This window comes from Podarcis pityusensis (genome assembly GCF_964106645.2).
Source record: "Podarcis pityusensis genome assembly, chromosome: 9".
Lineage (NCBI taxonomy): Eukaryota > Metazoa > Chordata > Lepidosauria > Squamata > Lacertidae > Podarcis > Podarcis pityusensis.
The window spans coordinates 65,150,107-65,165,715 of NC_138034.1; the positions used below are offsets into that span (position 1 = coordinate 65,150,107).

General features: G+C 48.2%; 1 protein-coding gene across 2 annotated transcripts in view; it reads left to right on the top strand.

Annotated features, from left to right (window-relative positions):
• The window catches only part of RASGEF1B (RasGEF domain family member 1B), a 260,591-nt gene that overhangs the window by 226,407 nt on the left and 18,575 nt on the right, over positions 1-15,609 (top strand). For both annotated transcript variants that reach the window (XM_081020922.1, XM_081020923.1), the window contains 3 exons: positions 7,144-7,326; positions 10,849-10,971; positions 12,517-12,654. In XM_081020922.1, the coding sequence (XP_080877048.1) occupies positions 7,144-7,326; positions 10,849-10,971; positions 12,517-12,654 (444 nt within the window). The remainder of the gene's footprint in view (positions 1-7,143; positions 7,327-10,848; positions 10,972-12,516; positions 12,655-15,609) is intronic.

A 15,609-nucleotide genomic window follows, 5' to 3' on the forward strand; every position in this document is an offset into this window, starting at 1 on the left:
CTTTGCCTTTTGTTTTGTTAAAAAGAGGGGTAGGGGGTGCGCTTAGAGGAAGCTCGGCTGGTTTAAGCCCGGCTCTGAAGAAAACATGCAGAGAGAAGGGAGAAAAAAAAGATCAAAGAGAAACTGGTCTTTAAAAGGCTGGTGCCACTTAAGGACAATGCGGTAGTCATAGTGTAGCACCTCTTCCCCAAGGAGACCCCCCGCCCCCCAGACAACATTCGAAATTCGACAGGTGCCAGGTGCATTTTGCACCTGGCTATTGGCCCTTTGCAACCAAGGGAAGATGCCCGGGTGCCAAGATGGCGTCGGACGTCTCCACCATTTGGAGGTGCATGCCTTGGATCTTGACCGTTTTCACATGCTAACAACACATCCTGTAGAATTCTATCCACTATATTTTATCTGCACGATCAGAATGAATTCCAGGAACCAAAAGGTTATACAGTGGTACCTCGGGTTACATACGCTTCAGGTTACATACGCTTCAGGTTACAGACTCCGCTAACCCAGAAATAGTGCTTCAGGTTAAGAACTTTGCTTCAGGATGAGAACAGAAATCGTGCTCTGGCGCCGCGGCGGCAGCAGGAGGCCCCATTAGCTAAAGTGGTGCTTCAGGTTAAGAACAGTTTCAGGTTAAGAATGGACCTCCGGAACGTATTAAGTACTTAACCCGAGGTACCACTGTATTGGAAAATACAACTCTCAAGTTGCCTGGCCCCAAAATGGGGCATTCCGTTTTGGCGACTTTAACCCTGGTTTAAGGAGCCCTGGTTTAAGGACCTAGCTCATATATCTTGAGTCTCTAACGCTGCCCTCTGATCTGCTCTGGAGGGTCCCTCAACTCCTCAGAGCAGACTGGGGCGGCACCTAAGGGAGCCACAGAGGGGAGCAAGGAGAAATCCCATTACACAGCTGTATATTCCTGCATTGGGGGGTGGGGTGGGTGGGGTGGATGAAACTCAGGGTCCCTCCCAGCTCTGTGAATCTATGAGCAAATGCCTTTTCTCTCATGGATGGGCAAAACTGGAGATTGCCCAGTGTGTTTCGTTCTGTCAAGAATTTGCCAACAAAAGCTGAATTCTTTGATGATTTAAATCTATGAGAAACCTTGTTCTCTGCATGAATGCCTGTTGAAATCCCATGAAATCCCCCTTACACCCCCCCCGTACTGTTTGCATTAGATGAGGCCATCGACAGGTGGCCTATATTTATCCCCTTCACACTTTCATATCTGCTCTGACATTTGGACAATGCGTCGTGCGTCTCATTCGGTAACCTGGCCCGAGCGAGTGGTGCATTCCGAATGAACGACCAGCATCCCTCGCCTTCCCCTCCAATGTACAAGCAGACACAGAAGTGATGCCATATTGAATTAAATTGGTGGGCCAGGCCAAGCCGTGTCAGTGCCACTGCAGTAACTGGCTGCTGGTGGGAAAATGAAATTGATGCTCTTGCAGAAGTAAACATCCAGGCATCCTTGATCCAGCAATGAACAATTGGGCTATACAGGAAACCAACTTGCATATGTCAGTGAGCATATCTTGATGCCTACTTAGGAACATAGGAAGCTGCCTTATATGGAGGGGTCATGTAGACTTGCGCTTGTCCCTGTGCCTAGAAGCACAGATCTGAGAGCAAGCCTGCATGCACTTTAGCGATAAACTGGTGCAAACGTCAATCCGGAAAAAACCAGTTGACATTTGCTCCGATTCATTGGTAAAGACTGGATTTCTCCAGGGGAAAGCAGTAGGGGAAGGGGAAGTCTGGAGGAGCCCCAAGTCAGGTTATCAGTCCATCTAGTTCAGCAAACTTTTTCAGTAGGGGGCCGGTCCACCGTCCCTCAGAACTTGTGGGGGGGCCGGACTATATTTTGAGGAAAAATAATTGAACGAATTCCTATGCCCCACAAATAACCCAGAGATGCATTTTAAATAAAAGGACACATTCTACTGATGTAAAAACATGCTGATTCCTGGACCATCCGTGGGCCGGATTTAGAAGGCAATTGGGCCGGATCCAGCCCCCGGGCCTTAGTTTGCCTACCCATGATCTAGTTCAATATTGACAGGTAACATCTCTGCAGGGTTTCAGGAAGGGAGTCTTTCCCAGCCCTGCCTGGAGATACCGGGGATTGAACCTGCGACCTTCCGCATGCAGAGCAGATGCTCTGCCACTGAGCCGTGGTCCTTCGCCTTGCATGGTGATGCTCCTCTTGGCTCCAATGGAACAGAGTGGCTCAGTCAGTAGAGCATGAGGCTCTAACATCTCAGGGTCGTGGGTTCAAGCCCCACCTTGGACAAAAGATTCCTGCATCACAGGGGCTTGGACTATAGATGGCCCTTGTGGTCCCTTTCAACTCTGCAGTTCTATGATATGCAGAGGATAAATTGTTTAGATTTGGACAGGAGTTGTCGTCTTTATTCTAAATCTTGCATCCTGTGTCCTTTTGGGTGACAGCGATAGGATTCCAATACATTTGCGCTCTCTCAGCTGACTTTCCCATCAATGAAAGGCTTGGGAAACATTTTCCCACTCTGAATTCAAGCATACTTATCAGTGTCTTATGCGAATGTATTTTGAAATGTTTACATTCAAGGATGTATTGGAATTTGCTGGTCCTTTGTTTGTTTGGCTTTTAAAAAACAAGCAAACAAACAAGGGATGCTTTTGCCTTTAGATGTCTAAAGTAGGTCTCTGGATCCCTCCCATTATCTCATACCCAAAAAAAATTATATTGGTGATATAAGGAAGAGTCTGGGTGTTCTGTTGCCTCTAGAGTATGACAAAGAGATGTCTATGGGAAGCATCTTTGGGGGAAACTGGTGCATGTTTCTGTTTTGGGTTTTGCAAAGTAGCTGATGGAAGGAAGTGATGGGGAAAAGGAGCTCATCTGCGGCCATGAAGTGGCCAAGTACCATTTGTCTCTTCTCTTTCTGCTGCTGGTGATCCCCTCTGAAGACAAAGGGACTTCCTACCCACTTCTCCTTTCCCCAACTGCCTTCTCCTTCCAAAGCAGCATGTGGCATTCTCACACTGCCTAAAATTTCACCTGCTGCGCGTCTGTCCCCTTCTGCGAAGGCACGTGGGTCTGTTTTATTCTTTCCCTTCATGCACACATGCACATCCCCCACCCCTCCTGACTTATTGGTGCTGGGAGGAATCCAATCCCTGGTCGAACAGCTGCTCAGAGTGATGAATGTGACTTTTCAGATGCTGAGCCTGCTGCCGTCCCTTATTTTGATGCAAATCTCCTTTGGCATCTTGAAAAGAGGGATTAGCGAAGGGAGGGGGGGGTTAGGCAGGCCAGAGGAGTCTCTCCAGCTTGGTGTGCCTTCCACCTTCCCCAAGTGACTGTGTTTTAGCTCTCTGTCTTATTGTTTCCTTTCTCAATCCTCCAAGTCTCGTGCAGAGTTTGAATGCCTTCATTGTCTTGACCTGTTGCCAGAAGCAAGCCAGACCCTTTGGCTCTCTGTGCTGCATGGTGCGTTTTCTTCCTTTCATTTTTTTTTGTCCCCACGAATCCAGCTAATAACTTAATAGCTTCTCCTTGCCTCCCTCCGAAATGTGCTTTGTTAGGAGTTTTGGAGCACACAGATGGAGAAGGAGGATGGGGAGAAGCTACATACTGACAGGCTGTTCTGTTACCACTTGTTTTCCAAAATCGGCTCCTTTCCTGGACTGGAACACACCAAGTCCTGCATTTATTTACTATTTAAAAGAGTCTTCCCCCCCATCAAAACAACAACAACATCAGCAACAACAACCCCCAATCTCTGGAGGATTGGGCACACAATAGAGCATGGGTAGGCAAACCCACATGGATGGTGCTGTGGGTTAAACCACAGAGCCTAGGGCTTGCCGATCAGAAGGTCGGTGGTTCGAATCCCCGCGACGGGGTGAGCTCTCGTTTTTTGGTCCCTGCTCCTGCCAACCTAGCAGTTCGAAAGCACGTCAAAGTGCAAGTAGATAAATAGATACTGCTCCGGCGGGAAGGTAAATGGCATTTCCGTGTGCTGCTCTGGTTCGCCAGAAGCGGCTTAGTCATGCTAGCCACATGACCCGGAAGGTGTACTCCGACTCCCTCGGCCAATAAAGCGAGATGAGTGCCGCAACCCCAGAGTCAGCCACGACTGGACCTAATGGTCAGGGGTCCCTTTAGGCAAACTAAGGCCCGAGGGCCGGATGTGGCCCAATCGCCTTCTAAATCCGGTCCGCGGACGGTCCAGGAATCAGCATGTTTTTACATGAGTAGAATGTGTCCTTTTATTTAAAATGCATCTCTGGGTTATTTGTGGGCATAAGAATTCGTTCATTCTTTTTTTCCAAAATATAGTCCGGCCCCCCACAAGGTCTGAGGGACAGTGGACCGGCCCGCTGCTGAAAAAGTTTGCTGACCCCTGCAATAGAGAAAGAGAAGAGGTGGCATCTGCACTTGCAATGCTATCTTTGCGGGAAGGGGGGAATCAAGCACATTCCAGGCACACATGTGTGTGCAGTGTGCAGGGACTCTTTTTTGCAGAGTCTCAGCTGTGTTGGGTGGAGAGCACAGTTCATGGAGAATAAGGCTATCAGTGACTCCTAGCCACTATGGGTTGAAGGCAGCACTGCTTCTGAATGCCTGTTGCTGGAAACCACAGGAATAGAAAGTGCTCTTGCGTTCCAGTTCTCCTTGAGGGTTTCCTGCAGGCGTCTGGTTGGCCACTGTGAGAACAGGAGGCTGGACTAGATGGGCCACCAGCTGGATCTTCTTATGGACAAGAGAAGAAGAGAAACTGCCTTAGGTCATCGGTCTGTTGAGTTGTCTGTTACAATTGGCAACCAGCTCTCCAGGGTTTCAGGAAGGAGTCATTGGCCCCACAGGAACACTATACCAAGTCAAACCATTGGTCCATTTAGCTCCGTACAGTCTACACCAGGGGTAGGCAACCTAAGGCCCATGGGCCACAAGCGACCCACGTAGGGGTCGTTTAACCGGCCCACGAACCACCTCCGAAATGAGCCACCAGCTGGGCAAGTCCCTGTGTGCTGCGCTAAACCAGCACAGTGCAGGGACTTGCTTCCGCAGTGCCGGAAATCGCGTCTGCGCATGCACAGATGCCAAAAATAATGTCTGTGCAGACGCAGACACCGGAAATCATGGGCGCACGCGCTTACGTGCATGTGCAATCCGGCCCGCTGGAGTGAACCGGCCCAGGCGAGGTAAACCTTGGTACCTACACTGACTGGCAGCAGTCTCTAGAGCTTCACAGAAGAGTCACTCCCAAGCCCTAACTGGAGAGGCTGGGGATTGAACAGTATGAAAAGCACGTGCTCTGTCTCCGAGCTCCAGCCATTTCCTTCATTTGCTCTTGAGATTAAAACTGTTGGGAGTCTTGCTCAATCAAGGGTGTGGAAGCACCGTTCAGGATGAATGACACGTGGGGCATTCTTACACAGCAGGTTCTCCCCTTTCCTGTTTGACTCCTCCTTGTTGTCCATTTCATTATTTGCATGCCTGTAGCCCTTGCGGATGCATGCGTATGGAGACATGCCAACCTCTTGCATGAAACTGGAACAAATGTACATACCTGGCAATTTGACTCGTAACCCGGAGGGGCGGGGAGATGACTGTTCCGACATCATTGATGTGATCATTCCTTTTCCCTGAACACGTGGCTGCATCGAAGATGGGATGTGTTGTAGGCTGTGTGACTGGAAATTGTTGTGTTGTCGTCTTTGGCGATCACTCGTAGCCGAGTAAGAGTAACACGGTTTTAACAATGAGTCCATAAGTGACTGTGGAGGCCAATTCTGGATCCACAAATCCTTCCACAGCGGGGACATAGGTTTCTGGGCAGAAATTGATCATGGTGAGGGTTTGCCAAGCGATGCCCTCCTCTTAGCACGTTTCTCCCTTTCATCCTGAGTTTGAGTGTCTTCAAAGCCCATGACACCTTTAGTAAAGGCTGATCTCCATTTGGAGTGCTCACAGGCCAGTGTTTCCCAATTGTCGGTGTTTATACAACATTTACCGAGCGGGAGTTGATCACGGTGTGCAGTGCCTCAACGACATAGAAAGTCTGTTGCATTTCCAACAAAAGAGCAACGATTAAGTAGCACTTGGAGCCACTGGTTGAGATTGAAGCATCCTCTGTGTGACAAAACCCTGATGCATAAACCCTAGACCACGGCAGCCATCCAGGATGCTCTCTGGTCTGGACTGTGCTAGCCAAAACAAAACAGCCAGTGAAGATAATCCCTGTGGCCCAGGACAGGGTGTGTCGACATACCTCTTGCTCTTTCTTGTGGAAAGTCCACCAATCTAGGATGCTTGAGAATGATGGTTCCCAAGGGGATGAGAGGGTAGAGGGACTGTAGAAGATGTGATATTCCAAGGGAGGCAGAACCCGAAATCCGTGTCTGTTCACATATCAGCAATGGAGCTGAGTCTGTGGGCAAAGAGCTGTAGGTACAGTCCTGACTGATTCAGGATTACAGCTCCAAGTAACTTCCCTAGAGGAGACTGACAATGAGGAATTTTTGAAGTATGGACAATCATCAGGATTCCATGCAGAGGTTCTGTTGCAGGTGTGTGGAAGGAGCACCATTGACCCTCCAGGTGAACTTCAACTCTCAACAGCCTCAGTGAGCATGGGAAATGACCAGGGAAGGTGGGAGATGCAGTTCAGAAATACCTGGAGGGCAGAAGGTTCCCCCTCACCAGTTGGCTTCTTTGAGCCATGTGCCACCTTAAGAACCCCCACGTTTGTTGTGGTACACACTTTCCCCAGTAGACGAAACTACAGACTTGGGTTCCAATTACAGCCTTTTGACACAACCATACTGGATGGTTTGGAGCACATCTCTGTTGTCCAGTCCAGCCTTCCACAAACTTAGATCCTCAGGTGTCATTGGACTACAATTCCCAACAACTCTGACTGTTGGGCCTTGCTGGGGCTGATGGGAGTTGTAGTTAAGCAATGTCTGGAGACTCACGGTTCGGAAAGGCTGGTGTGGTCTAACCACACCTTCTCGAGTATAAAACGGGATTTATGAGTTACCACAAAGGATTTCCGTGGGGATTAAGAAAGGGAAGAATCATAAATGAATTGCCTCGCCTGAATATTGTGTACAAACCTTTCTCCTTCCTCTGTATTTGCTTAGGAAAACATGCCGCAGACTCCTCCCTTTGCAGCGATGTTTGACAGCAGCGGTTACAACCGAAACCTGTACCAGGCCAAAGAGGACAGCTGCGGAGGACTCTATTACCATGAAAACAACTTGCTGTCAGGATCCTTGGAAGCCCTGATCCAGCACTTAGTGCCCACTGTTGATTACTACCCTGATGTAAGTCTCCTCCTTTTGCAAATTAAATTGGCCCAACCTACTGTGCATTAGAAAAGGGATGGGGAAGTAGGGGGTGAGGGTTGGCTCAGGTGTGTTGCGGGCAGTATGGGGAATGACTTGTTCTGTGAAGGGTCTGCCATTCACAGCCTTAAGCTCTTTTTCTTGTCCAACCGGAGTGCAACATCTCTCAAACACATTGGGCCACCGTCCACTGAGTGATGTTTGCGGTATTTCCCCCCCCCCCATTTGCTAAGCCCCCAAGGCATTCAGCAATACTGCAGGCTATTAAAGTTGTTTGTCTGTGAATTGGGGTCTCATTCACACACACCCTCTCCTTCCCCTATTCTCTCAGAGAGTGTGCAAAAGGTCCCAGTTGTTTCCAGCATCTATGGGTAGGGCTGGGAGAGACCTTGGAGCCAGCAGCTGCCAGTCAGTGTAGACAATACTAAGCTAGATGGACCAACTGGTCTGACTCTTCATGAGGCACCTTCCTATGTTCCTAGGGATTTGGACACACAGTGAGATGGTTGATATCCTGCTCCTCTGTCAAAAACGACCCAGGGAGTGTTGGATCTATTTTCGCCCCTCTGCCCATAGAGCAAGCACTAATTGTCCCACACTAAGTGGGTTTCTAAACGGGATGCAGGTGGCGCTGTGGGTTAAACCACAGAGCCTAGGACTTGCCGATCAGAAGATTGGCGGTTCGAATCCCCGCGACGGGGTGAGCTCCCGTTGCTTGGTCCCTGCTCCTGCCAACCTAGCAGTTCGAAAGCACATCAAAGTGCAACTAGATAAATAGGTACCACTCCAGCGGGAAGGTAAACGGCGTTTCCATGCGCTGCTCTGGTTCGCCAGAAGCGGCTTAGTCATGCTGGCCACATGACCTGGAAGCTGTACGCTGGCTCCCTCGGCCAGTAAAGCGAGATGAGCGCCGCAACCCCAGAGTCAGCCACGACTGGACCTAATGGTCAGGGGTCCCTTTACCTTTTAAGTGGGTTTCTAGATGCCTGCCCACCAGACTACAGGCTGGGAAAACGCTGCTATTTGCCACGTATACACACAGCAAGATAAGCACCACAGCCAAGTCTACATGCAATTTTCCCGTTTGGGCATTACCATCCATGTAGAAAACAGCCATAAGTGAATTGGCCCCCTTCAGTATGATGCGTTTGCTTCTATTCTCTGTGTCTGAGTACGCACATGGAAATCAAATGTTCAGCTTTCCCTTTGATCTTCACAAATGTGCTGAGCAATCAGTTGCGACAGATTTCTTAATGTGTGAATATTGCCTTCACTAGGACTCCTTCAGTGTTCCCGTATTTACTCAAGTCTAATGCACCATCAAATGTCACGCGCACCTCAGTTTTCAGAACCTTGAAACAAAAAGTAGTATTTGCTGGCGGATGTAAATGTGTCATCGAATCTAATGCATGCCTTGACTTTCGCAATGTAATATGGCCCCAAAAGGTGAGCGTTAGATTCGAGTAAATACGGTAATTACTCAAATAAACAAGGTTGCTTCAAAACACTCCTTGCTTATTCACGTCCATGCATGGAAGCTTCGGATTGAACTGAATGACACCCTCGTTGAAAACTCACATGAGGATTGCTAACTCATGAAGCTGCGTGGAATTTTCCATCCTATGATGGCAACAGGACAGGATTCCATACTGGAAAGATGTACACTGTCTGGTCCTCAGTTGTATTCTCTTGCTTGCAAAAGTGATATGGAATAGATACTTTGAGCCATTAAGAATATGAAATTTGGCATAACATACACAGACTGCTGGGCTCTATTTATGGGGTGCAGGAACCTGTGGCTGAGCTATTAAGATTACCGGTATTTCTGATGGGCTGGTGCAGCGTAGCTGTGAGCTTATGGAGCAGGGAAGCCTCAGGTGTGAAGATCTACTTTGAAGATCACTTAGGAGCTGGCTGCCCAGAGAGTAAAATAAGTGCAGCTGAATCGGTTTCACAAATAATAAATTATATTCATTGCTGGAATTTGCAACAGTCTTGGAATACCAAACTAGGGCTGGTCAGTTACAGCAGTAAGGCTCATCCTGAGATTCTGAGCAGTAAGTTTCAACACATAGTGGATCTACCAAGAATGCAAGCTTTCTGGTTTTACTAGAGTACGCAGCACTGGCGTGACTGCCTCTTCCACCTGCCAGAGCATCTTTGGTTGTTCCTTGAGTTGGTGGGACTCATTTGACAACAACAAGAAATCGAGCCTTTAGTGTCATCACCCCAGTCCTGTGGAATGCCCTGCCACTAGAGTTTCAGCAGGCGCCTTCTGTGTCAACCTTTAAACACCTCCTGGAAACTTTTCTGTTTTGCCCAGCAATTAAAAGTGCATCCCACACAATGGTCTGTTAGTGTTTGTGTCTAATTTATTTTTGCTTTGAACTCACTTTGAACTTTTTATTACTTTATTGTTTGGTTTCATTTTTTATATGGTTGTAAACCACTGTGCTATATCTTTATGATGCAGCAGTATATTAATATTTCAATAATAATAATAATAATAATAATAATACAATTTTAAAAATGGAGGTGGCACCAACCACACTGGTAAAGGAGATACTCTCTCTCCCTGTTGTTGTTGTTTTTGTTTCTCTGTAGCACTTTATAGCATGACCTCAATACTGCTTGCATCAATGCTCTAGAGCAGCCTTTCTCAACCTGTGGGTTCCCAGATGTTGTTGAACTACAACTCCCATCACCCTTAGCTAGCAAGGCCAGAGCTCAGGGATGATGGGAGTTGTAGTCCAACAACATCTGGGGACCCACAGGTTGAGAACCTAATCTAAGGCATGGGTAGGCAAACTAAGGCCCGGGGGCCGGATCTGGTCCAATTGCCTTCTCAATCTGGCCCGCAGATGGTCCAGGAATCAGCATGTTTTTACATGAGTAGTATATGTCCTTTTATTTAAAATGCAGCTCTGAGTTATTTGTGGGGTATAGGAATTCATTCATTTCCCCCCAAAAAATATAGTCCGGCCCCCCACAAGATCTGAGGGACAGTGGACCGGCCCCCTGCTGGAAAAGTTTGCAGACTCCTGCTCTAGAGTAGGCCCATGTGATTCTCATGGGAGGCTGATGCTGAGGTTTGCCTCTCGCCACCCACTGAGTTCAAGGTAGAAGTGAGAGTCCCTAAACCACTAGGCAATGTTGCATGTTTAGCAAGAGGATGAATTTTGAAATTGCGTACCCAGCAACTCTGTTGTTGGCTGCGTGTTTATTACGCAATGATTGTCGGCTCAGCTGTGATGTTCCTTGCCCTGTCTGCTGCCAGCCTTGCATCACCAGGGTGTGGTGATGTACCCAGCACAGGTTCTGAAGACAATGGTGTTTGGCGCACTGAGGTTTCAAATGCTTACCTTGGCAGTCTTGGGCGCTCTCCCACGGTAACGCAGCAAGTTAGCTTCTGCCTGCTAAAACATGAGCATGCGTGTCTTGTTCTAAATGGCCCCTGTGAAGTTATGCATCTTCTTAGCCACTGTCTCTCTTCACCTGCAGAGAACATACATCTTTACCTTCCTGCTCAGCTCTCGGCTCTTCGTCCACCCTTACGAGTTAATGGCAAAAGTTTGCCATTTGTGCATTGAGCAGCAGAGACTGGATGAGCCCACAGCCGATAAAGTAAGTGGCCTGCCTAATCAATGTGATTTAGGGTTGCACCCTGCTTAATGACTGGGACGGAAGGTCATCTTAGCCAACACATGGAGGCGAGATGCATATATTTATATTTATATACAGACTCCCATGAGAGGTGGTTGACTCTCCTTTCATTTTCTTTTTTAATTTATTAATTTAAATTAAATACATTTATGAGAAAACAGATGTACATACAAGTAAACAAACATACAATCAAACAAACAAACAAATAACAGAAAAATCAAACAAACCACCACACTATAAGATAGAAGAACATTAATATAATTATCATTATATACCAGTATACTGGGGACGCGGGTGGTGCTGTGGGTTAAACCACAGAGCCTAGGAATTGCCGATCAGAAGGTCAGCGGTTCGAATCCCCGCGACAGGGTGAGCTCCCGTTGCTCGGTCCCTGCTCCTGCCAACCTAGCAGTCCGAAAGCACGTCAAAGTGCAAGTAGATAAATAGGTCCAGCGGGAAGGTAAACGGCGTTTCCGTGCGCTGCTCTGGTTCGCCAGAAGTGGCTTAGTCATGCTGGCCACATGACCCAGAAGCTGTACGCCAGCTCCCTTGGCCAATAAAGCAAGATGAGCGCCACAACCCCAGAGTCATCTGCGACTGGACCTATTGGTCAGGGGTCCCTTTACCTTTTACCAGTATACTGAACACAATTATAAAACTTAAAGAGAAGAAATTTAAAACTGACTTCCAATTAATCTCACTGTACTTTATCTATCCATTACTTTATATCACACAGTTAGATATTTCTTATATAGTTTCTGTTTACCTCCCTACGAACTTATATTTTTCCAATACAGGGATCAGTCTAATTCTGCCAAGATGTTTCCTTTTATTCCATGAGAAGTTGTAGACTCTCCTTTCTCGGAGGGTTTTCAGCAGAGGTTGGATGCCCATTTTTCATGGATTCTTTAGCCAAGATTCCTGCATTGTGGGGGTTGGACTAGATGACCCTTGGGTCCCTTCCACCTCTATGATTTGTTGGCTACAAGTTCTACCCCACCTTTACTCTAAAGAGCTCAGAGCAGCTACACGGTCCTCCTGCCTTACAATACACTTTTTAATGGTTTTCCACCCTTAGTCTGTTCCCACCTTTAGTGAGAATAGAAGTGGACACAGAAGAGTAGGAATGGATCAATATTTTCTTGTCCATGTCAGCTTTTGCATGTGTTCATCCATAAGTTCATTCTGTCCCATTCTTGAACCAGTAGGGTGTTGTTTTTTCTCTTCCAAACTGCACAAAAAACTGCATTATCGTTGTACTTTTTTTACCCTAAAATATGTATTTTTGTAACTCGTTGGAGAAATGCAGAATAACTGTTCCAATCTAGAAACTGTGAATTGGGATCAAACATACTGTAAAATGCAGACTGAACAGAAATCTCAAGCACCCCAAATGGAAAGTCTGTTTAGGTGAACAGCAATACTCAGTACGTAGTCTTGTGCCCACCTAACTCTAACCCATGAATATTCCGAGGGACCACACCTATGTTCTTTGTCTCTCTCCAGAACCGGGTACGGAAAATTGCCCCCAAAATTCTGCAGTTGTTAACGGAGTGGACGGAGACGTTTCCTTATGATTTTCGAGATGAGCGGATGATGAGGAATTTGAAGGAACTGGCCCATCAGATTGCCAGTGGGGATGAGGTGAGTCACTTGCGTGGAGCATGAGCTTGCTGATGTTTCAAGATGTTCCTAATTACTGCAGAGCTTTTTCTCACATCCTGCATTGAAGTGTCTCCTGTGGCCCAGTGAGTTGGACCCAGGGGGAGTTATAGTCTAGTTGCACCTGGAGGGTCACAGTGGCTCCCACCCCTGCTTTCTTCTATTAGCCATGGTAGGCTTTGTTGGCATGCAACCAAGGAATGGGGGCAATTGGCAGGCCCCTACCTGGCTCCAGCCCACCAGCCGGTGTGCCAGACAATCTCCAGGCCTTGTTGCAGCATCTGCGACCCACAGCTTCAAAAGCTGGAGCATGCAACTCAGCAGAGATAACGCGCAAACAGAAGTAGCAGGAGAATTTGTGTGAGCTTATTTACAAGCAGTTTATTCAGCATACTTCAGGACAATAGGGCAACATGTCTGATCTCATCCAAAGCAAGCAGCTTAAAGCAAAAGCTATACACAAACGGAAGTTCCCAGCATACTGTGCTGGAGTGTAAACAGGCATGTGACACACAACAATCATGCCTGTTCCTTAAGGTGGAACGGAATATCCCAACAGATTTTAGAGTCAAATGACATATGCAGGAATTGCAGAAAACCAATCATGTATGCAGACAAGGTTTTATCTGGTGGGTGGTGGCCTTGAGTGATTCAAAGACACTGTCTTGGTGTAGGGCAAGGAGAGAGCGGGAGATAGAATCAGAGGAATTGTAAGAGATGGAAGGGACCCCAAGATTCATCTAGTCCAACCCCTTGCAATGCAGGAATAACCCCTGTGTTGAGCCAACTATCACGTTGTGCTCATCTGAACACCAGGGCATCTCTGATGTGTGAGCTGGATTCAACTAAATTGTTGCACTAGTCCAAGTCCTCCTAGCATTAACAGGGCTTTCCCGCCCCTCTCAGCCCCCCATGTCTGCTAGGGAGGGTCAGGGGAACCCACAGTCTGGTGGACGGGGAGTTCGTTACATCCAGCAAGCAGAAATGCTTTCGCTGACAGAACGCCTTAGTACAACATTGAATTGCACCCTGGGTGTCTTAAATGCGTGACATTCTGATTTTGTAAGAACTTTGCTAAAGGGTAGGGTTGGAAGCACTTGCAAACAAATACAGTGTACCCTCTGGATACGAACTTAATTTGTTCTGGGGGTCCTTACATACCCCGAAAAGTCTACAACATGAGGCGCTGCTTCTGCACATGCGTGTGGCGCGATAGAGCGCTTCTGTGCATGCATGCGTGGCAAAATCTGGAAGTATACACTTCTGGGTTTGCCACGTTCGCAACCCGAAAGTTACGTTACCCAAAGGTAATGTAACCCGAGGATCCACTGTATAAATCTCCCATTTTCTGCCGGACATCGCAAGTGGTAGCAGCGACATCATCCCCAGTGAGGCAGTTGGGAAGCTCTGGTCTTCCTTTAAGACAACCCTGCATTACACCTGACAGGCAGGGAGGAGGAACCCTGGATCATTGCCACTGCCCAGGAACGCAGTGCCATCCATGAGCCCTGAGATGCCATGCAGCAGTAAAGGCCGCTGGAAGGAGTGGGAGAGGCAATAGTAACAAATTTCCACCCTATCCGATAAACAGAATGCCAGTGCCATTCGTCTGGGAGAGGAGGTCGGAAAATGCCTTTAAAGCTTTAGTACAATTTTTATATTGCACCAATTTTAAAAGGGGAGGGTGGGGAAGAGGACCTCCATGTTGCAGGTAGCAAGACTTTGGAAGCATTTGTGGTTTGAAATCTGCTTTTATCTAGTGGGGCAGAAGGCAGAGAGGCTAACAGGAGGTATAGAGTTGGAGTCAAATGACAGACAGCCAACTCCTGCTTTTGTCCCCATCCTCCCTGCTGAGCTCGCCCGAATGGACCAGCCTCTGAGTCTTTTATCTGCCCATATGTTCGCGGTCTCCTGGTGCACTATGGAAATCACATACTTGAGCTCTCCTGCGTGACTCTCCCTCCCTTCCCCGTTCTGCTTTCTTCCCACAACCTCCAACCTATCGAGCTGCTCTGCATGTGCTCTGCTTCCAAAATCCCTTGGGGCCTCTCCCTCCCCACTATGTCCCCCCCCCACGCTTAATCCCAGCTGCTTCTTTCCCCTTTGATAAACCACCTGTTTGCCAGCCGGTGCCTGTCAGCTGGCATGTAGGACAGCAAATGTGTGTGCGTGTGTGTACACACACCATTCATTTCTTTGCCCAGATTGTCCGGAGTTTTGGGCTGGGTTGTCATCAATATGCTGGTGACACCCAGCTTTATCTGTTGATGGACGGCTGCCCTGACTCAGCCTCAAACACACTGACCAGATGCTTGGAACCTGTGGCTGGATGGCTGTGTGGGAGCCGACTGAAGTTAAATCCTTCGAAGACAGAGATCCTCTGGCTGGGTCGGGACAACATGGGGTTGGGGGGGCAACTCCCATCTCTCCTGGGGGCTCAATTAGTGCCAGCGCCTTCTGTCAAGAGTTTGGGTGTAACCTTTGACGCCTCCCTTTCTACGGAGGCTTAGGTTGCAGCCACAGCAAAGGTGGCATTTTTCCATCTCCGCTGTATTAAGCAGTTGGTCCCTTACCTTTCTCGCCCTGATCTGGGCACAGTGGTCCATGCGATGGTCACCTCCAGGTAACTCGCTCTACGCGGGGCTGCCCTTGAAGCTGACCCAGAAACTCCAGCGGGTGCAGAACGCCACAGCGAGGCTCCTTATGGGGTCCTCGCCACAGGATCACATTCATCCAGTGCTTTACCATCTGCACTGGCTCCCAGTGGAGGACAGGGTCAGGTTTAAGGTGCTGGTTTTGACCTTTAAAGCCCTATGCGGCCTAGGACCCTCCTACCTACGGGACTGCCTCTCCTGGTATGCCCCGCGGAGGACCTTATGGTTCATACATAACAGCACTTTGGAGGTCCCGAGCCTCAAGGAGGTTAGATTGGTTTCA